The 21,379-nt window shown below is 44.2% G+C and overlaps 1 protein-coding gene and 1 pseudogene across 9 annotated transcripts in view; one reads left to right on the forward strand and one right to left on the reverse strand.

The window, feature by feature from the left end:
* The first annotated feature begins 2,435 nt into the window (after positions 1-2,435).
* SFXN1 (sideroflexin 1) overlaps positions 2,436-21,379 on the forward strand; it is a 53,238-nt gene continuing 34,294 nt past the window's right edge. For 3 of the 9 annotated variants that reach the window (XM_089909687.1, XM_089909680.1, XM_089909683.1), the window contains exons 1-2: positions 3,109-3,888; positions 18,046-18,218. In XM_089909687.1, coding sequence (XP_089765813.1) covers positions 3,724-3,888; positions 18,046-18,218 — 338 coding nt within the window. In that variant the 5' untranslated portion in view covers positions 3,109-3,723. Of the gene's footprint in view, positions 2,550-3,106; positions 3,889-18,045; positions 18,219-21,379 lie in introns of those variants that run through there. The other 6 variants (XM_089909684.1, XM_022595081.3, XM_089909685.1 and 3 more) reach the window with 4 other exon arrangements.
* On the reverse strand, positions 8,739-9,208 carry LOC149749730 (nuclear transcription factor Y subunit beta pseudogene; annotated as a pseudogene).

Below are 21,379 nucleotides of genomic sequence, written 5' to 3' on the forward strand. Positions count from 1 at the left end.
ACAAGAAAGAATTTTTGAAAAAGAAAGCCCCCAAGTCTCCACTTGTCTATATATCACATCTATTTATAATGTCACTTTGCAGCTCATCCCATCAAGAGATAAAGAATCTGGGCTGGTCTTGTGACTTGGTTTGACCAATAGGCTAAAGCAGAAGTGAAGGCAGCCTTGAGGATTCTCTCTCCGTAACTTTGCTGGAAAAATGAGACCTGGAACAGAGCCAAGTCAGTCCACATGTCCTATCTGGAGACTCAGACAGTGAGAAAACCCTGCCAAGACCCACAAAGCCACCAACTTAGGAGGCCTTGCAGAGCCCGGCTCTGATCAGCAGAACCGCCAGCCAACCCATAGATGCAGAAACAAAAACAACCTTTTTTTTTTTTTTTTGTATACTCCTGAGGTTTTTTGTGGTTCTGCTATAGCATCACCGTGGCAACAGATAACGGATACACTTTGTATCTACCAGACCTCTCTCACATCACCATTCTGCGGGCAGAGCGAGGCATCCCTCCTGTGCTCACGCACTTACATAACCCAAAGTATGCTGTTGCAATGTTTATACTGAGTTGTAATCATCTATTGTAACTACTTGTTTACATATATATATCTCCTTGACACTAAGCTCTTTGAGGGAGGAATTTTTTTTAATCTTTTTGAGCCCAACACTTGGCACAGAGTGTAGTAAAGAACAGAAACCGGTTAAACGTTCCTAGGAATTCTGAGAATGAGGAGTCCCACCAAAAAAACTATCTGTAGGGCTTCCCTGGTGGCGCAGTGATTGAGAGTCCGCCTGCCGATGCAGGGGACACGGGCTTGTGCCCCGGTCTGGGAAGATCCCACATGGCGCGGAGTGGCTGGGCCCGTGAGCCATGGCCGCTGAGCCTGCGGGTCCGGAGCCTGTGCTCCGCAACGGGAGAGGCCACAACAGTGAGAGGCCCACTTACCACAAAAAAAAAAAAAAAACTATCTGTGAAACCTACGCTGAGTGCCCAAATCCCTAGCCAGGCTGAATTTTTGTTTTTAGGTATCAGGGTCATTTGTTTTTCCGTCTCCGTGAATTGCATGCTTCTTGTTTTTTATTTGTTTATCTATTGGATTGTTTCTCTTTTTTCTTATTAATTTGAAAACTTTTAAATATTTTCTCCATATATATTCTTTGCCAGATTCATGTATTGAAAATATTTCCTGCCAGTCTGTGAACTCTTTCCCTTTTATTATGCTATCGTTGGTGAGCATGACTTTTTTAGTTTTAATGAGGTTTAACTTTTCAATCTTTCCTTTATATTCCATCCATTTTGTGTTTATTTAAGAATGCATCCTTATCCCCAGTCATAAAGATACCCTCCTATATTGTCTGCTAAAAAGTTGGGAGTTTTGTTTTTCATATTTGGGTCTTTAATGTGCCTGAAGTTCAGTTTTATATATGGTTTAAGGTAGGGGTTCAATTGCCCCAGCGTCATTTAATGAATATCTAACCTTCCCGTTCACTTAGGATGCAGCTAATAGGTTTCTGTATGTGCAGGGTGTGTGTCTGGTGCCTCTTGTTTGCCTGCACTATTTGTTGATCCCTGCACAAACACACACAACCTCTCTGTGTTCATAGGATGAGTCACTCCACCCTGCTCTTTTTCTTCAAAATAGTTTTGGCTATTTCTGGCTCTTTATTTTTCATATACATTTTACAGTCACCCTGTCAAGTTATACACCAAACTCTTAGACCCACTAGAGTTGACAGAATTTTGTTTGGTATTGCATTATATTTTTGGGTTAATTTGGGGAGAATTTACGACTTTAAAAATCGAATCTTCCTATCCATGAACATGATGTAATTTCACTACTTATTAAATTTCACCTGTCTCCAAGATATACCCGGGATCCAATAATTCTCACCGCCTCTCCTGTTACCAACCTGGTCCAAGCCACCGTCATCCCTCCCCTGGTTAGCCCCGGGCAGCCTCCCTACTGGCTTCTCTGCCTCCACGTCATCTCCTCTACAGCCTATTCACACAGCAGCCAGGATGATGATTCTTGTTTAGACATAAATCAGGTCATGGCTCTTGTACCACCTAAAATCGCCTTGTAGCCCCAGTGGTGCCAAATTCCACACTTTGGGAAACAATGGTTTGAATGAATGAATGAGAGGATGCTGACTATGTAAGACCCTGGGAACTGAGAAATGATCAAGTAAGGGGTCGGTCTCGGGGAAACCAAAATGGGAAACATGGCACGGAGCCCGCACCACGGTGAGGGTGAACTTGGGAGTTCATGATGGAGCCAGAAGCAAAAGCGCGGGCACAGAGGATCGCGCCTGGGCCAGGCGGAGGCTGCTTCCAGAGCGCAGCGACTGCGATGGCGCGTCCGGGACCTCCCGCGCGCGGCCGCCGCCCAGCCCAGCCGGGCCTCTGGGCTCCGCACGGGGACGCGCTCTGAGGGCGCGCTCCGGACGGCGGCGGCGCGCAGGGCCGCCTTGGCGGGAGAAGCGCTTCCGGTGGCGTTGGAGGCGGCGCTGAGCGGGTCCCGAGAGCGGCGCGGGCTGTGGCCGGGGGGGAGCGGTGAGTCGTGGGCCGCGGGCCCGGGTGCTGTGGGTTGGAAACGCGCAGGGAGCCTGGCGGAGGGACGCGGGCTGGAGCGGAGGCGCGCTCCCGCGGGCCGGCTGCCAGGAGACACCGGGGCTGGGAGGTCAGAAGCCCCCTCGCCATGCCCGGGACTTCCCGGGCCAGGGGGTCCCTGCACCTTGGAGACCCCTGCCATCCCAATGCCTGAGCTCCCCATCTCTAGCAGCCTGACCTCCTCTGAGCTCCCCCTGAGCTCCCGCGGTGGAGTGGGTCTCCCGGCATGGGAGGGGTCTCACCCATCCACGCCCGCACACGCCCTGCCACGCTGTCCCCGCGGCCGCGTGACGAAACTTGCCACGGGGAGGACACCCAAGATGGCTGCCGCGGGGACAGGCCACGGCGGGGACTGGCGCGAGCGATTGCTAGGTGGTCCGGTGGCACCGACCCCCACGCCCCTCAAGCTCCTAGCTCCTGGCTTCTCCTCCTGGCGCAGAGGGGGGCTCGGAGATCAGAGACCACCTGGCCCCTGCCCTAGAACTCGCAATCTAGTAGGGAAGAGAAAATGGGAAAAGGTAATGGGAACAGGAGTGATCCTGCCCGGATCTTGCATTTCCGTGCTCACCGCCTGAGCTTTCCCACTTGTCACGAACCTCTAACCTTCTCAGAATGACAGTAGACACAATGCCTACTAAGAGTTTGCAGGTGATTCAGGTCCGTCTACTTTTACATTCCTCCAGCCCCGTGAGGTACTTGGCCTTGCCTTCCTAATCCAGATGGGGAAGGAAACTGGGGCTCAGAGAGGTTGTGTAACCTGCCTAAAGTCACACAGTTGGTCATCTGTAGTCTCAGCTTACATGTTACTTCCTCAGAGATGCTCTCCCTTGGCTGTGTTGTTTGAAATTGCCCCTTCATGCACACATCCTCTGTTAGATTACCCCTGTGACTTTTTCCTTAAGAGAATTTGTCACCAGTTGAAATTAACTGTTTACTTGCTTGTTTGATTCTCTGCTTGTGGTCAGGGCCTCTGTTTGTCTTGCTCATCTCTCTGTTCCCTGCACCAGGGAGACCCTCACTGAATATTTGTTGAGTGCCTGAATGAGAAAGCTCAGTATGAGTGACTTCAGAGCTCGGGCACTTAACCACTCCATGGGCAACTGCTTTCTGAAGCCCCATGGCATTTTGTTTTTACTTTTCTCAAAGTCATAATCTCTCTTCTGCCTCATCTTCTAGATTTTTACTTGCGTGTCTCCAGCTTTTCTCTTCCTTTGCCCATCCCCAGTTTGCTGAGCTGCTTCCATGTTCCAGGCACTGTAATAGGTGCAAGGCGGGTATACAGGTAAATAAGGAGACTTTGCAGCTCTTATGGTGCTGAACTTGCCATGTAAGAGCTGTAAGCTGAGAGGGAAATCTGGGAGGATGAGTGGAGGCTCCACCAGGAGGTTCTGGGACCTCAAGCAGCTCCTTTCTCCCCTCAGGACTGCAGTTGTCTAGTTTGCAAAAAATGATGGTGTTTGGGGAGGAGGATATATCGGTTTCTATCCAGCTCTAACATATGATTGCTTTAAGTATGCATTCAAGGGTTTGCTTGAGCAGGCAAGCATTTAAGTCCCATGGGCTTTCAGGAAAGGGGTATCTGTGGTTGCAGTTGTCAGAGAAGAAGCTGTATAGCAAGGGGTAGATGTAATTCAGGATCAGGAAAATATTTAGAATGCTTTTAATATTCGGTAAAAGTTTTATGAAATCCCATGTGGATGAGTATAGAAAGATGTTGTCAGAGGGAGGGGACCCCTTCCCCCTCCTCACTTCCTGCAGAGGAAGCTGAGAAGACAACCAGAGCAGCAGTGATCCTTAGAGCAGATCCATCATACAACTTCTTTGCTCTCTGATGCTTTAGAATGAAATACGGCATCTACATCCTACTAAGCAAGCCGTGGTTAGATGCATTCGGTTGGAGTATAATTGTGAATAGAACCAACCTTTTGTTTGAGGTTAAATGTAAGAAATCAGCACTGAGTCATTTTTTTAAAAGGCTGACTCTTGCCTAGACAGTGAAAAATTATTGTCAGAATACATATCAAACCTATACTTAATTATACAAAGTTCAAAGTTATTAAGTTTTTAGTTAACTGCTATTACTTTGTGAAATATTTTCATACACAGTATATATAATCTGTTACTTGATTCTTTAAAGTAGGTGGGAAAATATTCAACTGAATATGTCCAAAATACTACAGTTCGGGAGTACTTTATTATTTTTACAGGCTGATACCACCATCTCAAGTAAAAACTAATAGAATTTTGTTTAAGAAATGGATAAGAACTTCACTCATCATAAGAAATTGATTAGGAAACCCTAAGTTGATCTTGAGGTTCACCAGAGTATGAACAATGATTGTATTATTACCTGGGTGTTTTAAAGTTCATAGAAGAATGGGATCTGCCATGCGGATGGGGAGTGGAGGCAGGGAGTATGGTGGCAGGGAGACAGACAGAAGACAGTCATTCCCCATGGCTTCCTGATTCTACTACACAGGCCCCATGTCTCCATGCAGACCTGTCCCTGGAATAGAGGAGGGTATGCAACAGAAAACCATTGCTGAGTGGAAATGCCCTTTGAAAGAATCTGCTTCTTAGCACAGGATTCAACTTTCTGATCTATAATTTTTTTTTTTTTTGTGGTACGCGGGCCTCTCACTGTTGTGGCCTCTCCCATTGCGGAGCACAGGCTCCGGACGCGCAGGCTCAGCGGCCATGGCTCACGGGCCCAGCCGCTCCGCGGCATGTGGGATCTTCCCAGACCGGGGCACGAACCCGTGTCCCCTGCATCGGCAGGCGGACTCTCAACCACTGCTCCACCAGGGAAGCCCCTCTGATCTATAATTTGATCTCTTGTGTGGCCATGCCCATAAGAAAGAAATGCTGTGTGTGGACGACCATCACAAAGCCAAATTAGGAAATGTGTGCCTTCAATGAATGTGATTGCCCTTGCCAGACACATCACTTCTGGCCCCACAAGGGTCAGAAGTGGGGTATAAAGTCAGGCCGGACTGCCTTCTTGGGCATGGCACTTGATTTCTCTGAGTAACTCTGCAAAGTAGGGGGAAATTTCTTAGCTGAAGTGAGAATTTAGCAGTCTAGTAACGCATGGAACACCCTGTGTCTGGCACACAATGGATGCTCAGCCACGTCCCCCTATAGTGACTTTGATAGGGTATATCACACCTCTCTGGCCCTAACTAAATAAACCAAGAGCAACCAGACTCTTTTTCAACTCTTTCAAATGCAGTAAACAACTGCATTATATTAGTTAAAACATAACTAACAATAAGTTTCCAGTTTAATAATTTAATTATCGTTGTTAATCTTTAGCCAGGGTTAAAGGTCTTTCTTACCAAGTCCCTGAGAAAGCACATTCCCTGCTAGTTTGTTTTCTGTGAAGTTTTGGAAAATTCTTCTTTTTTTCCAGTCGTTAAGCATTTTCTTGGCATGTAGCTAAACATTTTCTTGGCATGTAGCTAAAAGTTTGAAATAAAGCTTATCTCAGAGAAAATCATTTTTCTTAGGCATCATCTTCAGGAAGCCAAGTGCCATTCCATTCCCCACCCTCCCCCCACCACCAACCCCACCAATACTACCAGCCACTGTGTTTCTGTGCAGGACTTGAGCCAATGAGGGCAGGAGATTCCTTGCTTGGAGAATGACATGTTAGTAATGACCCTACCTTTGTTTAGCCCTTTACACTTAATAAAGGTCAATAAAGCCCTCTTGCACACCTCAGTTTCCTAATTCTTCCAACTGTGTCAGCCAACTCTCATCTCCATCTTACAGATGAGAAAATTGAGGTTCAGAGAGGTGAGATGACTTACCCAGTGACATGCTTAGAAAGGAAGAGACAGAGTCAGGACTCTAGTCCAGATTGCAGTGGTTCAAGTCCAGTTCTCAATTCCGTGGGTTGTCAGGGTAGGTACTCAGCAGACCAGGCTACAGGGCAGGGAGCCTTCCTCGACAGGACCCAGCCAGCAACCAGCCTGAGTGGCCATGGAGTCATCTAAATATTTATACTGCCCCTGAAAGAGGGTAAGAATCTTCCCTTAACTGGTAGGGCATTTGGTTATTTATCTATAAGTTTTATATCCTTTCCCACGTAGTGTTTCCCAAACTTAGCTGATCATAGGATACCCCTGGTGTATTTCTTAAGGATCACCTTCCTAGGCTCCACCCCCGCTTTACTGAATCAGGAAAGCTGCTTTCCAGGTCAGAACCACCTCCCCAGGGAGCAGGGCTTCCGGAGCCAGGTAATAAAACGTCACACTCTGGCAGCACCGCTTCCTTGTAACCAAACCCTTATGAGGGTTAGATGGGGTAATATAAGGAGGGCTCTTAGGATACGTGGTTGTTAAACATTAGTGTTATTATTAAGCAGCATCCTAATTTTGCTGATAAAGATGCAGAAACTTGGGGCAGTGGGATAATGTGTACAAGGTCACAGAGTCGTCGGTGGAGCTGGCATTGGAACTCAGGTCTGTTGCCTCCACAAGCATAAGCCCCTAACCACTACACACCCCTTCCCTCATCACCTCCATCGGAGGATTCCAGGTTACAGGGCAGTTAGGGAGGTGCGGCTTGGAGCCAGAAATTCAAGTTCCACTAACCAACTGGTTCAGTAAAGTTATTTGGCAATGAAACTGATCACCGTTGTCTAATTGGAGCAGACTGTTTACCAGCCATGAAGGCATGTATGTGGTGGGAAGTGGTCCTGGGCCTCTGAGTCAGGGGGTGGTCCTCGCCCTTGCATAGCTGTGCACTGACTGTGTAACATCTAACCTAAAAGGGAGACAGTATTGCCCTCCCAGAATTGGTGATGAAGGTTGTGATGTAACTTAAATAATGACTTGAAAAAAGGTGGAGTTAAGTACCATTTCCAGTAGGCCTATAATGTGTAATACAGTATTATGACTAGAGAATCTTGGTCATGGCACTCATTTTTACTTTAAAAGCTTATAAATTCTGTGACTGAGTTATTGTGGATGTTAAACCAGGTTTACTTCACTGAAATAATATATATTTTTGAAAAGTGTATACAGATTTGGATACGAGAATCATTCGTATCACAGTCTTCAATAAGGTTTACCCAGGTTAGTAATCTGATAACTCAGTTGAAGACTGCATGGACAGAGGTGGGTGATGTCCACCCGTAATCAGCTCTATATGAGAAGGGTGTCTATAAGTACATTTGGGGAAATTTAGGCTGTATTCATTAGAATGTGTTTGCCTTTCAGTTTATTTACCGCATGTTGGGTCTTTCCAAATCCAGGGCCAAGCCAGTGCTGGGTATAGGAGAGGCCTTCAGTGCATATTGAATGTATATATTAATTTTGTTTATGAATGAACGAATAAAGAAAACTTGGAGAAATTCATTTTGATGAGTTTTGATGAGGCTTCATGATACTATATTTACCCAAAACCCCTTAGCCAAGAGATTGAATTTTAGCAGGATTTTTTTTCCAAGAGATTATTTCTATCCCCTTTGAGGGGTTAATTAATGTATTAACGTATATAATCTGTAAAATAATATCTTTAGGAATGACTCATTTAAATGCAATCTAATGCTATAATTATTAATGGCCCCAGATAGCTGTCATTCTTAGTTTATTGATTTTGTCTTTAGGTAACAAAGCCTTAACTTTATTTCTTAGCGTAAGTGATGTCAGTCACTACAGAAATTTTTTTGAATCCCACTTTTTTTCTCATACAAAAAAATATTTTCATACCTTTACAATCCAAATTTTTCTTTGAAATCATTCATTTAAAAAAAAGATTCTTAAGTCAGAATTAACACCTCAGTTGGTGAAGTGTCAAAAAGCAACATTATAGGGTATTCCTGGTGGCGCAGTGGTTGAGAGTCCGCCTGCCGATGCAGGGGACTCGGGTTTGTGCCGCGGTCTGGGAAGATCCCACATGCGCAGAGCGGCTGGGCCCGTGAGCCATGGCCTCTGGGCCTGTGCGTCCGGAGCCTGTGCTCCACGGCGGGGGAGGCCGTGGCTGTGGGAGGCCCGCCTACCGAAAAAAAAAAAAAAAAAGCAACATTATAACTATTTAAATATGCAGAGACCTCCTTTCACAGGTTGGTTCCTGTTAACGCCTCTGTTCCAGAATCTTCCAGCCTCCTTTGCTTCTCTACACCCCCTATTCCATCATTTCTTCAGGTCGTGGAAACTGAGTTTGTTGAACATCAGAAATCTACTGATATGGTTATGTGTAAACCATAACATTCCACAGTTGACCATCTGCAGCTATTCAGTCAGCTGGTCACTGGTTAGTAAATTTCTCCTTGGGAAGCCCTTCACTTAATCAATCTGTAGCTGTGATGTTTCCACCTTTCCTGTCTCTCCTTCTATAGCCTCTCTAAATTTCTGAAGATATTTCCGCCCTTCTGCATAACTGTCAAAGCCTCAGATAGACGTGGCAGAGAGAAGATCCTCCCATTGATGTCTTCTGAGTCCGTCCATGGCATCTTTCACTTGCATGGCTTGTTGTAAAGCTGATACACTTGCACTTTCTTGAACACATTGTTTGGTGTCCCGTGCAGTCTGTCCCTTGGAGGTGTGGCATTTTCCCTTATCCCTGCCACCCCTGAAACTGGACGATATATACATATATGTATGTGTATATACATATATATACCTTGTTCTCTGAAACTTTCTTTTGAGCCATTGTGGCTTTGCAATCGTCTGCATGGTCCCCAGTATCATTGCTAGGGCTGTACAGCAGAATGACTTACCCAGTCTACTTTGCAGAAATTTTTAGCTGAGAAGCACTTGTTCTAAACTGTCACCATACATTGTCATGAAATACTGTCAGAACTGCATGGTCAGTGGTGCTTAAGAACTCTCTGGAAAGGTATCTGATCTGATCTTTAACCAATGTCAACCTTGGTGAGGAGACAGAGAGGAAAGTCCAGGAACCACAAGTTCAGGGATGGCTGTGCTCTTCATGCATAAACCAGACAGTGGGGAAACCAAATCTATTTCTTCCCCTACCACCCCTGGGACTTCGCTTCCTTCCCACGAAGGTGCCCGCGGTGGCCCCAGCCCCTGGCCCACTGCTTGGTACCGAGTTTGTGGGGTGGATGACCCCAAAGCGCAGACCCCGGCAGCCGGTGGGCGTCCTGGATGCTGCAGGTTGCCGACCAAGTGACCAGCCCACCAAGCCCTGGCGATGAGGCAGGTAGGAAGGTGATGTACCCCAGGGACCCCCGCATAGCAACCAAGGCCATGGGGGTGCCTTGGCCCCGGAGGCCACTACTGGGTCAGGAGCCCCAGCCGTGGCCCCCTGCCTCTTGGCCGGATGTGCAGAGCTGCTCCCAGGGCCACAACTGGAGGGAGACCAGTGATCCAGGGCAGCAGCGCCTGGATGCACTGGGTTTTTAGTGCAAAATAAGAAATAATTTTTTTGAAAACTGGACCCCTAATTATAGAAACTGGTTATTTTTTTAGAGTGGGAAAAAAGTGAAAACTGTTCCTGGGCTTGAAGGTTGGTGTGTGAAAATGCTTGTCTAATTGGAACATGGGAGTCCTAGTCAATAATTAAAATTTTATCTGGTTTGAGATCAGCTGTCTTTGTAAGAATGTTCATATGGTATTCCTGATTAGCCTTATGGTTCTGAAATTGGTGGGGGCAGGACAGGCTCTCAAGTCTAGTTGGTATTACTTATGCCAGTATAGAGTTCTACTAAAATCCTTTTTTTTTTTTTTTTTTTGTGGTACACGGGCCTCTCCCTGTTGTGACCTCTCCCATTGTGGAGCACAGGCTCCGGATGTGCAGGCTCAGCGGCCATGGCTCATGGGCCCAGCTGCTCCGCGGCATGTGGGATCTTCCCAGACCGGGGCACGAACCCGTGTCCCCTGCATCGGCAGGTGGACTCTCAACCACTGCGCCACCAGGGAAGGCCATAAAATCCTTTTAAAAATTTTTTATTTATTTATTTTTATTGAAGTATAGTTGATTTACAATGTTGTATTAGTTTCAGGTGTACAGTAAAGTGATTCAGAGAGAGAGATATATATATATCTATGTTCTTTTTCAGATTCTTTTCCCATATAGGTTATCACAAAATACCAAGTATAGTTCCCTGTGCTGTACACACAGGGAACTATAGGTGTAGGTCCTTGTTGTTTATTTTATATATAGTAGTGTATATATGGTACTCCCAAACTCCTAATTTATCCCTCCCTCGCCCCCCCCTTTCCCCTTTGGTAACCGTAAGTTTGTTTTCTAAATGAACTTATGTACAAAATAAAATCCTTTTAAGTAGGGAAAAAGAGTGCTGAATTAGTAGCCTATTGCTATTTAGCATATTACCACAAATGTACCTTAAAACAAAACAACTATGTATTAGCTTACTGTTCTGACGGCAGAAGCCTAAAATGGTTCTGTATTGCTTCTGGAGGCTCCAAGGGAGAATCTGTTTCCCTGCTGTTTCCAGCTTCCAGAAGCTGTGCACCTGCCTTGGCTCGTGGCCCTGCATCACTCCAAGCTCTGCTGGTCCCTTGTCACATCTACTTCTCTGATTCTGCCTCTCCTGCCTGCCTCTTTCTCTTATAAGGACCCTTGTGATGATCAGGCCCCCCTAAATAATCCAAGGTGGTTTCCTAGTCTCAAGAGCCTTAACTTAATCATACCAGCAACCACCTTTGCCGCGTAAGGTAATCGATTCAGGTCCTGTGGCGGTTGGGAGGTGGACATCTTTGGGCGGGCACGATTCTGCCCACCCCAGGTCTATACGAAGTGGATCAGTATAAGCGTTCAGTGTTGGGGTTTTGGTGGGCTTGGCCTGTAGCCTGATGATAAGCCTGCTTCCTCCCTTGCCGGGAGATAAGGGGGTAGCTGTGAGTGACATCTCAGAATCTTACTTTCCTCTTCTGTGAAATGTACACAGTATGCGTAAAGCACAGCGTTGCGAAAACTGACATAGACTCTTCTGCCACTGGCGCACAGTAGGGGCTTGCACTCTTAGGCGAGCATCCAGCCCAGTTCCTTGTATGTAATAGAAACGCCGAAAATGTGGGGTTTCCTTTCCCCATCTATCTCCTTTTTCTTTGCCTTTTTAAGAAGCGACTTTGTACACACTACTCTATATAAAATAGATAAATAACAAGGTCCTACTGTATAGTACAGGGAACTGTATTCTGTATCTTATAATAACCTATAATGGAAAAGAATCTGAAAAAGAATACAGACACACGTACACACACACACACACATACGCATATACTTACATACATAGGTATGTGTGTATATATATATATCTGAATCACTTTGCTTTACACCAGAAACTAACGCAACATTGTAAATCAACTGTACTTCAATTAAAAACAAAAAAGAGACTTTGTGAGGCCTCCACAGCATTCTTCTCACATATACTATGGAGGCTCCAGAGGGTTAGCGAAGCTTCGTGGTGTGAGTAAAGCTGTTTTTATTTAAAGGAAAAAAGGAGGGCTTCAAAGATACCAATTCTGTGCAGACATTAATTGCTGTACTTTGGCGGGGCGGGGGGGGGGAGGGGAATAGCTAAAAGAGAGTAATAGAGTAGAAAGAGTAAACTGGTTGACCAGTGCTCAGGAGTTCAGTCTGGCTTTGCATCCTCGCCCACTTCCTTCTGCCACCATCACCAGGAGCACACCCTGGACAAGTTATTTCCCCCTCTGTGCCTCTGTTTCCTACATGATGAGAACATTGGGTGGATTATTTTTAAGATCCTCTCCAGCTCTTATGCAATAGAACATCTTTATTTTATGAAGCACCATGTTGTAAAACCAGATCATGGTTTCAACAGCTTGACCTGAAGTTTGCCCTATATTTAACAAATTGGAGATGGTTTGTTATTAAGAACTAGAATTCTATGGAAGCTACATTTTAATTTTTTGTTCGTGCTATTGTTATATATATTAAGTGTATTAAGTGTGAAGGGGAAATAGTGAGAATTATACTTTAAAAGGAAGATATATTGCTTGGTACTCAATTTTATGAGCAACAATCAGTATCAGATATCCACTGGGAAGCATTGCAGATTGCTCAGGCCTGGGGGAAGGCATAGGCAGCACAGAGAAAGATGCAGGGAAGGAAACAGCTCCCAGCTTCATGTAGAGTCACAGCCTGGTGCCCAGAGAGCTGGAGGTCCAGACCCAGAGCGCCTGCAGAATCACATGCCCAGCCTTAGGTAAGACCTCCTAGGTCTGAATCTCTAGAAGGGCGATAGTATTTGTCTTTTTCAGAAGCTCTCCGGGTGATTTCAATGCGTTCTGTTGGTGAGGAACCACCAGTCTGTGCCGGTGGCCTTGCAGGAATAAACAGTGCCCCGAAGAGGGGGCGTTTAATGTGCTGTGCATTCACTCCCTACTTGCCATCACCATTGCTAAGAATTTTTAGAATTTGCCAAGATAACCATCTTTGTAGCGTTCCCATTCCGTAGATGGCCCTTCAGGAGTTGTATCCCCCTCTTCACTAGCCCAAGATGGGAGTAACCAACTACCAAGGTGTTCTTCCTTTTGGCCGATGGGACTACAGGTAGACTCACTTCACCTGTCCTCCAGGACACCACGCCCTGCCAAGTTCCTACCCACTGGTCACTCTTTCTCAGCCTCCTTTGCTATAACTTAGTCTTTCCTGACCTCTTAACATTGGAGGTCTTGGATCTCTTCTCTGTTTACGTCCACATGCCTGTCGCTCTCCCACTGCATGAGTTTCAGTCGTCTCTGCTCACAGATGAAGATCTGCAGACTAAATCTCTCCTCTGAACTCTGGACTCTCGTATGCAACCGCCTCCTGGACATCTTCACTTAGAAGTCCCCTAGGCGTCACAAACTCCATCCATCCAAACCTGAACTTGCTGTTTGATCCCTGACACCTGCTTCTCCTCCAGTCAAACATCTTAGGAGTCATGCCTTTTCTTTCTCTCACACCCCACATCCAAGATTTCAGGAAATCCTGTTGGCTCCATCAACACAATGTCTAGAACGTCAGCACTTCTTGCCCCTCCTTGCTACCACCTGCACCACCATCAGCCCTCTCCTGGATGCCTGCAGGAGCTTTACAATTGCTCTTCCTGCATCCACTCTTATAGCCCCACTGCATTCTCCACACAGCAGCCAGAGACATCCTTTTCAGTTGTAAGTCCTCTGATTGGAACCCACCAATGACTCCCATTTCCCTCTGGGTAAAATGCAAAGGCCTCACGGTGGCCACGAGGCGCCAAACAGTGTGATTCCAACTAAACCCCTCCCCATACCTCTCTGACCCCTCATCTCCTGTCTCCCTCCCTCTTCCTCTCTCCACCCCAGTTGCATGCCTTCTTGCTGTTCTTTGAAGACACCTGCTTCAGGGCCTTTGCAGTGTCTGTTCCTTCTCCCTGGTATGCTGCTCCCCTAGATATGCACGTGATTCAGTTCCTGCTCCCCTAGATACGCACGTGATTCAGTTCCTCACTTTTTTTTTTTTTTGCGGTACGTGGGCCTCTCACTGTTGTGGCCTCTCCCGTTGTGGAGCACAGGCTCCGGACGCGCAGGCTCAGCGGTCACGGCTCACGGGCCCAGCCGCTCCGCAGCATGTGGGATCTTCCCAGACCGGGGCACGAACCCTTGTCCCCTGCATTGGCAGGCGGACTCTCAACCACTGCGCCACCAGGGAAGCCCTCCTCACTTCTTTTTGATCTTGCTCCATGGTTATTTTCTCCATGAGGCCTACCCCGGCTGCCCTGTTTAAAAATGCAGTCTGTCCTCATGATGCTTCCCATTGTGATTCTTCCCCAAACCATTTATTACCTACTAATACAGTGGATACTTGGCTTACCTTGTTTATTGTCTGTCTACCCTTCCATTGCCAACACCCAACATCGGCTCCACCAAGGCAGGAATTTTTGTCCTTTGTTCACTGATTTAGCCCCAGAATCTGTCACGTGGTGGGTGCCCAGTCAGTGAACACTAAAGGTAGGAGCACTTTCTAGACCTTAAAGAAAAAACAAAGCTAAAAGTTTTGTCCTGGTCAGAATTTCATCTGTTCTGTATTTAGTATGTGATCTACTTGAGGGTAAGAATTATACCTTCTAGTGGTCCATTCAAAAACAGAAGTGAGTTAGACCAGATTATCTGTCTTTTCTAGTTACATGATTATATGTAGCATTTATTTGGTGACGTTTAAGTATAGAAACAAATTGTGATCTATACGCCTAAGTGTAAATTCAAATTATGACCCTTGGATGAGGCCAGTGTCCTCATATTGGGGAAAATACAGAAATTGGGGGTAAGCATTTAGGAACTTTCATAACAATATGATAGAGTTCTAGTATATCTGCTGAACCTAATAATAAAAATGGGGGCTTTTATATGTGTCCCACTTTTTATTTCATTTTTTCAAAATTTATTTTTAATATAGTTTACAAAAGTATTGGTTCATGATGGGACCGGAAATTAGAACAAAGCAGGTCCTTCACCGCACATAGGTGAAGAGGCACTAATCAAATGGATGCTGGGGCTGACTTAGGAAGCTGGAGTAAAAAAAAAAGCTTGAAACCTTCCGGACCTTTATGAATCGTCTCATAGATCTTCAGATTGTCCTCTCCTATAGCGATTTTCAACTTTTTTCTTTTTTGCTTTTTCTTCCCACCCGCCCCCCCAAGCATTAGAACCCTCCCTTTAAATGATCATTGCCATAAAACCCAGATGTAGAGAGCAGATGAAAGCAGACCTGCTCTAGTTGACTATAAACTCAGGGGCTCAGAACCCACCTGCTTGAATCCCCTCCACTCCCTGCAGGTCACTAACATGCCTCAGCAGAGCCCTAGGTCCCTGCACACAAGTCTGAAAACTGTTCTCCTGGGTGTGAATTAGAGTTTTTGTTTTACTTTTTGTATGTTTTATAAATAATACATTTGATACATTCTTATTCAAAATTGAGACATTTCTTCATACAATGACACAGCTCTTTGAAGTGAAAATTATATCCTTACATCCCTGGACTTGACGTTCATGACTTAGAGGTGTCCTAATTTGAAATTTAGACACTTCTCTTATCATAGCCCAGCTGACTGAAAACCAGCAGGGACAAACCTTAGTTAAACAAAGTCATGTGTATTTCAATGAGGGAGACCACGCACTGGAGGAACTGGGAGTGTCTCACCAACAAAGGAAAAGTTAGGTCTTTCAGAGCATCTTGGAGAATGGTGGAACTTAGGGAAGTTTAATGAAGCAATATTTTGATTGGCTCAAAGCAGGGCTGGGTGTAAAGATCTGAACTGTGAAGTAGCCCGTGACCTGGAAACTACAAAGTTTCCTTGGAAACTACAGAGTTAAGAAAAACATGGAAGGGACTTCCCTGGTGGCGCAGTGGTTAAGAATACTCCTACCAATGCAGGGGACACAAGTTCAAGCCCTGGTCCGGGAAGATCCCACATGCTGTGGAGCAACTAAGCCTGTGCGCCACAAGTACTGAGCCTGTGCTTTAGAGCCCACAAGGCACTACTGCTGAGCCTGCCATCCACAACTACTGAAGCCCATGCACGTAGAACCCGTGCTCCGCAACAAAGAGAAGCCACCGCAATGAGAAGCCCACGCACCACAAGGAAGGGAAGCCCCCACTCACCACAACTAGAGAAAGCCCGCGTGCAGCAATGAAAACCCAACGCAGCCAAAAAAATAATAATAATAAATTAATTTTTTAAACAAAGAAAAAAGACATGGAATGTTGTGTCCAGAAACTCCCTAATCTGAAACTTTGCATCTGGGCTGGAAATCCAGGCTCCTTTTCTGTGTCAAAGTGGGATGATTCATTTCTTCCTAGTATGATTTCAAACAGCAAAGTTTCTGACAGTCTGTGATTGTGGAGAACAAGGTTTCTCAATGAGATAAGAAAGCAGTGGTCACCCAAAGAAGGGGGTTGTTAGGACACCTTTTAGCTTCAGTGTGACCTTGGGAGAAATATGGTTTCCTGTCAGCTTTGCAGCTGACTTTATCTGTGTTTGTCATCCCAGCCTGCTTTATGAATAATGGGGCTGATTTTTACTTTCTTACTCTCAACTGACCAGCTGTTTTACATATACTAGATTCCTCACATCTCTGGGCCTAACATGCTTGATTTTGATCCAGTGGGCCGTGAAATGTGTTAATTTGAGATTCTGATAAAGTTCAAATGACAGGCGTCAGCACCTGACATCTTAACAGACCTATGATCTAGTGAAGCACTGAAAAATAACTTAATGAAAAATACCTGGAAAAGAAAGCCACTATAAGAACCAGTATTAGAAATATAGAAAGAGGAAAGAGGTATGAGAAAGCAATGGTTTGAAGCCTTAATAGTGATAAGATCTTTTGACCTGCTAATATCACATAGAGAGATCTAGTTTAAGGAAGTCACCAGTTATGAGGGAAAAAATTAATAGACAAGGATACAGCATTATTTTTCATGGTGAAAAACTGAAAATAACAAAGGTTGAAGGTGTTGCTAAATACCTGAAATGAATATTTAGTGCCATAGGGAGTGCTCGTGAAATAAGTACAGCAGGAAACAATCAGGATGTTAAAATGTAGAGTATGATATCAACTTTATTTTTTTTGTTAGAGGATAATAATATGTATAGAAAATGTCTGCAAGGAAATATATCAAAACATCAACAATGGTTATTTCAGCATGGCTAAATTATAGCAGATTTTGTTTCTTTATTCTTTATTTTCTACAATAAGCTTATATTATTCAAAATACTGCAATAAGCATGTATTACAGCAATACAAAGCAGCTCTAAAAATAAGCATATATTACTCAGCGAAAGAAACTAGTTACTTTAGAAAGAAGTAATGGTTCTTAGCCAGAAAATAAGTATTTTATGAGGAAAATAATATGCTCTATGTTATTAATGTTTATGGGGTTGTCAAAATGTGTTTTTCCCACTATGACTCTGTTAGATTGAGGAGAATAATTTTTCATTTTTGATTGTGGTCTATACGCTGAATAAGGCTGAATGAATCTGAATCTTCTTTTAATTCTAGAATTTTTAGCATGTAAGCCTTTTTGCATAATTAGTCACTTCTACTTGTAGGAAGAACAAATTTAGTAAACCAGAATGCCGCAGTAGTTTGATGTTGGTTCTTTCATCCAGAAAAAGTGTTTCAGACTTCAGACACTATTATTGTTGACGTTATTTTTAACTTTTTATATTTTTATTTTTTTCTGAAGAATAGATTTCCAAAGTAAGGGATGATGAAATACTATGTCCTTATAAAAAGAACTATGTGGGAAATCATTGAAATTTGATTAAGATAAATTGAGATTTACAGACAAATTTAGCTTTGGATTTAAATAGCCTTTCTGCCATTTGTAGCAAAATTATTTTCATAAATAGGAATGTACATAACTCTTTATTTGAAGATTAGTGTGACTACAAAGTTTCTAAATGTGTAGTGACTTTGTAAGTCTTAACTAGGCCTGTCCTTTTGACCCTCTACAGTCCAGGACAATGTCTGGAGAACTTCCACCAAACATTAACATCAAGGAACCTCGATGGGATCAAAGCACTTTCATTGGACGAGCCAATCATTTCTTCACTGTAACTGATCCCAGGAATATTCTGTTAACCAACAAACAACTAGAGGATGCAAGGAAAGTAGTGCATGATTACAGGTAACATTAACAAGTATGCTTTGGGGCTTAATATATTAATAGATCATCATGTTAGCCTATTGTCTTTAAACCTTCCCCTAGTGATTTTTCAACATTTTTTTTGCAATTGATTCCTTTTTATAAAAAATATACATATATAAGAAATAGGAAGACGTGTTTCATTCCCCATTGTTGACACTTAACACAGATATCCAGGGTTCGTAGTAACCTGAAAATAAGCCAGCCATCCCTCCAACTCATAGGTGCCAATCCGTGAGGTCCCCTTTCTAGAGCCCTGCCTTCTGCTCGACAATACAACCACACCTGCATCCACAACTTTCTGTCTCCAGATAGAGGCTGCATCTTACAAAAAGCAAGTCGTCAAGAATTAGGGTAGGTTGTTCACTTCTTCTCAGATTAAGCCCCAGTGAATAAACCCCACATATAGTAGCTCAGATGGGAAGGATGCTGGTGGCACAGTTTGTAGGTTTGGGATGGACTCCGTCAGTTCAAAAAGCCAGGCATGAAGTGAGAGAAGAGACATGCTCTAAGGCAATGGTCACAACTTTCTTTTTTTTTTTAATTTATTTAATATTTTAATACAATTTTTAAAGGTTACACTCCATTTACAGTTACTACAAAATATTGGCTATATTCCCCGTGTTGTACAATACATCCTTGAGCCTATCTTACATCCAATAGTTTGTACTTTCCACTCCCCCACCCCTATGTTGCCCCGCCACACTATAACCGCTAGTTTGTTCTCTATATCTGTGAGCCTGCATCTTTTTTTTTTTTTTTTTTTTTTGCGGTACGCGGGCCTCTCACTGTTGTGGCCTCTCCCATTACGGAGCACAGGCTCCGGACGCGCAGGCTCAGTGGCCATGGCTCACGGGCACGTGGGATCTTCCCGGACCGGGGCATGAACCCGTGTCCCCTGCATCGGCAGGCGGACTCTCAACCACTGCGCCACCAGGGAAGCCTGAGCCTGTGTCTTTTTTGTTACATTTACTAGTTTGTTGTATATGTATGTGTATGTTCCACATATAAGTGATATCATACAGTATTTGTCTTTCTTTGTCTGACTTATTTCACTTAGCATAATGCCCTCCAGGTCCATCCATGTTGCTGCAAATGGCAGAATTTCATTCTTTTTTATGGCTGAGTGATATTCCAGTGTGTGTGTGTGTGTGTGTGTGTGTGTGTGTGTGCGCGCCACATCTTCTTTAGCCATTCATCTGTTGATGGACATGCAGCTTTCTTGATAGAAGACCATATAAGAAATATTTCAGCCTTCGTGGACTACAGAGGATTTCTGTCTTATTCTAAATGTTCTGCCTAGTCTTCTTAGTGTCTTGGGGGTTTGCTTGCTTGTTTGTTTGTTTTCTAGGGCTTTTTGTTTGTTTGGTTGTTTTACAACCCTTTAAAAGATGTAAAAATCACTCTTAGCTGGCCAGCCATACAGGCCACAGACAGTAGTTTGCTGACTCCTGCTCTCAGGGAAAGTCAGCCAGAAGCTGAGAATTGGATTAGGGGGAGCTGTGAGCCTAAACATGCCAAGGATAATCCATGCAAGGTACGTATTTGACTGTCACATGGGTAGTCAGTGAGGCCACCAAGGGCGGTCTATAAACTTTGATACCGAACACTGAGTCTGGCCAGGTCTTAGCATGTGCAGCCGTGCAGAAAGAGGGCTCCCTGGGAAGCAGAACATCCTGGAGCCCTACGAGCAAGCCCTGAGGAACGAGGCAGAGGAAGACGGCAGACGCGCATTCCAGAATTCCGGCAAGTCAATGTTCCATGATTCTGGAACAAAAGCCATAAAAAGAGGAGAGGTGGAGATGTAAAGACAGCTAGAGGAGTTGAAAAGAAGCCATAAAAGAGATTGCAAAGCCCCTAAACTTGTAAGAGCAAAATTAAAATCTTCACTGGAGGCAGTGGTGGAGAAGTAATGACATCAATGGTACCAAGAAAAAAGTGGAAACAGAGATGCTGGGGATAAACCTGAGTCACTCTCCAAGGATGAAGATCTGAGGTCGGCACGCTTTTTCTGCAAAGGGCCAGATGATAAATATTTTCAGCTGTGCAGGCCCTACAGTCTCATTCTGTGTTGTTTTGCTTGTTCACCATCCATTAAAAATGGAAAAACCATTCTTAGCGCACCAGCTATTCAGAAATAGGCGTGGGCTGTAGTTTTTCAACTCCTGATATAGATGAAAAGGTGAGAGTGTGAAAAGGATTATATTTCAGGGGACTAGAGGATGGAGAGTGAAGATATAATGTATTGATGCTTCTCAAGGAGAAACTAGAAAAATGCAAAAGATGTCATAGTAAGTAGGTAAAAGAATTGTCCTGTAGTGAGGACAGACATCCACAAATTAGGCTCACCCTGTTTCAGGCAAAGAGACCCACATATGGAGATTTTTTTTTTCTTTTTTCTACAAAGCAACTTTTAAAAATTTCATAAGCATTCAAACAGGGGAAAAAAGTTATTAAAAAAGAACAAATGACAGAGAAGTCTCAATCTTCTTATCTATGCACTGAGTGCCAGAGGACAGTAAAGGAACGTGTGCCGAGTTTCTAGGAGGAAGCATGTAACCCAGGAATTTTATACCAGAGTGTCTCTGTTTACAGAGGCAACAGAAAAATACATAACGACATCAAAAACAAACTCCTCATAAATCCTTCTTGAGAGGTCAGGAGATGAAGCAAAATTGAGTTCAGAAATAGGAAATCCATAGTATATTGTGATTCCTCAAACAATTCAAAATAGAATTACCATATGATCGAGCCATTCTACTTCTGAGTATACACCCAAAAGAATTGGGAGCAGGGTTTTGAACAGATATTTGCACACCCGTGTTCAAAGTGGCATTACTCATAATAGACAAAGACGGAAGCAACCCAAGTGTCCATGGATGGATGAATGGAAAAATAAAACGTCGTATATTCACACAATAGAATACTATTCAGCCTTAAAAATGAAGGAAATCCTAACACGTGCTACAACATGGATTAACCTTGAAGACATTATGCTAAGTGAAATAAGCCAATCAGAAGAGGACAAATTATTGTACAATACTACTTATATAATGTGCCTGGAGTAGCCAAATTCATAGAGACGGAAATTAGAATGGTGGTTGCCAGGGCCTAGGGGGCCGGGGAATCAGGAGTTATTGTTT

The sequence above is a fragment of the Delphinapterus leucas genome, chromosome 3, assembly GCF_059928025.1.
Source record: "Delphinapterus leucas isolate spDelLeu-1000000601 "Yukka" chromosome 3, BTC_Dleu_Yukka2, whole genome shotgun sequence".
Taxonomy (NCBI): Eukaryota; Metazoa; Chordata; class Mammalia; order Artiodactyla; family Monodontidae; genus Delphinapterus; species Delphinapterus leucas.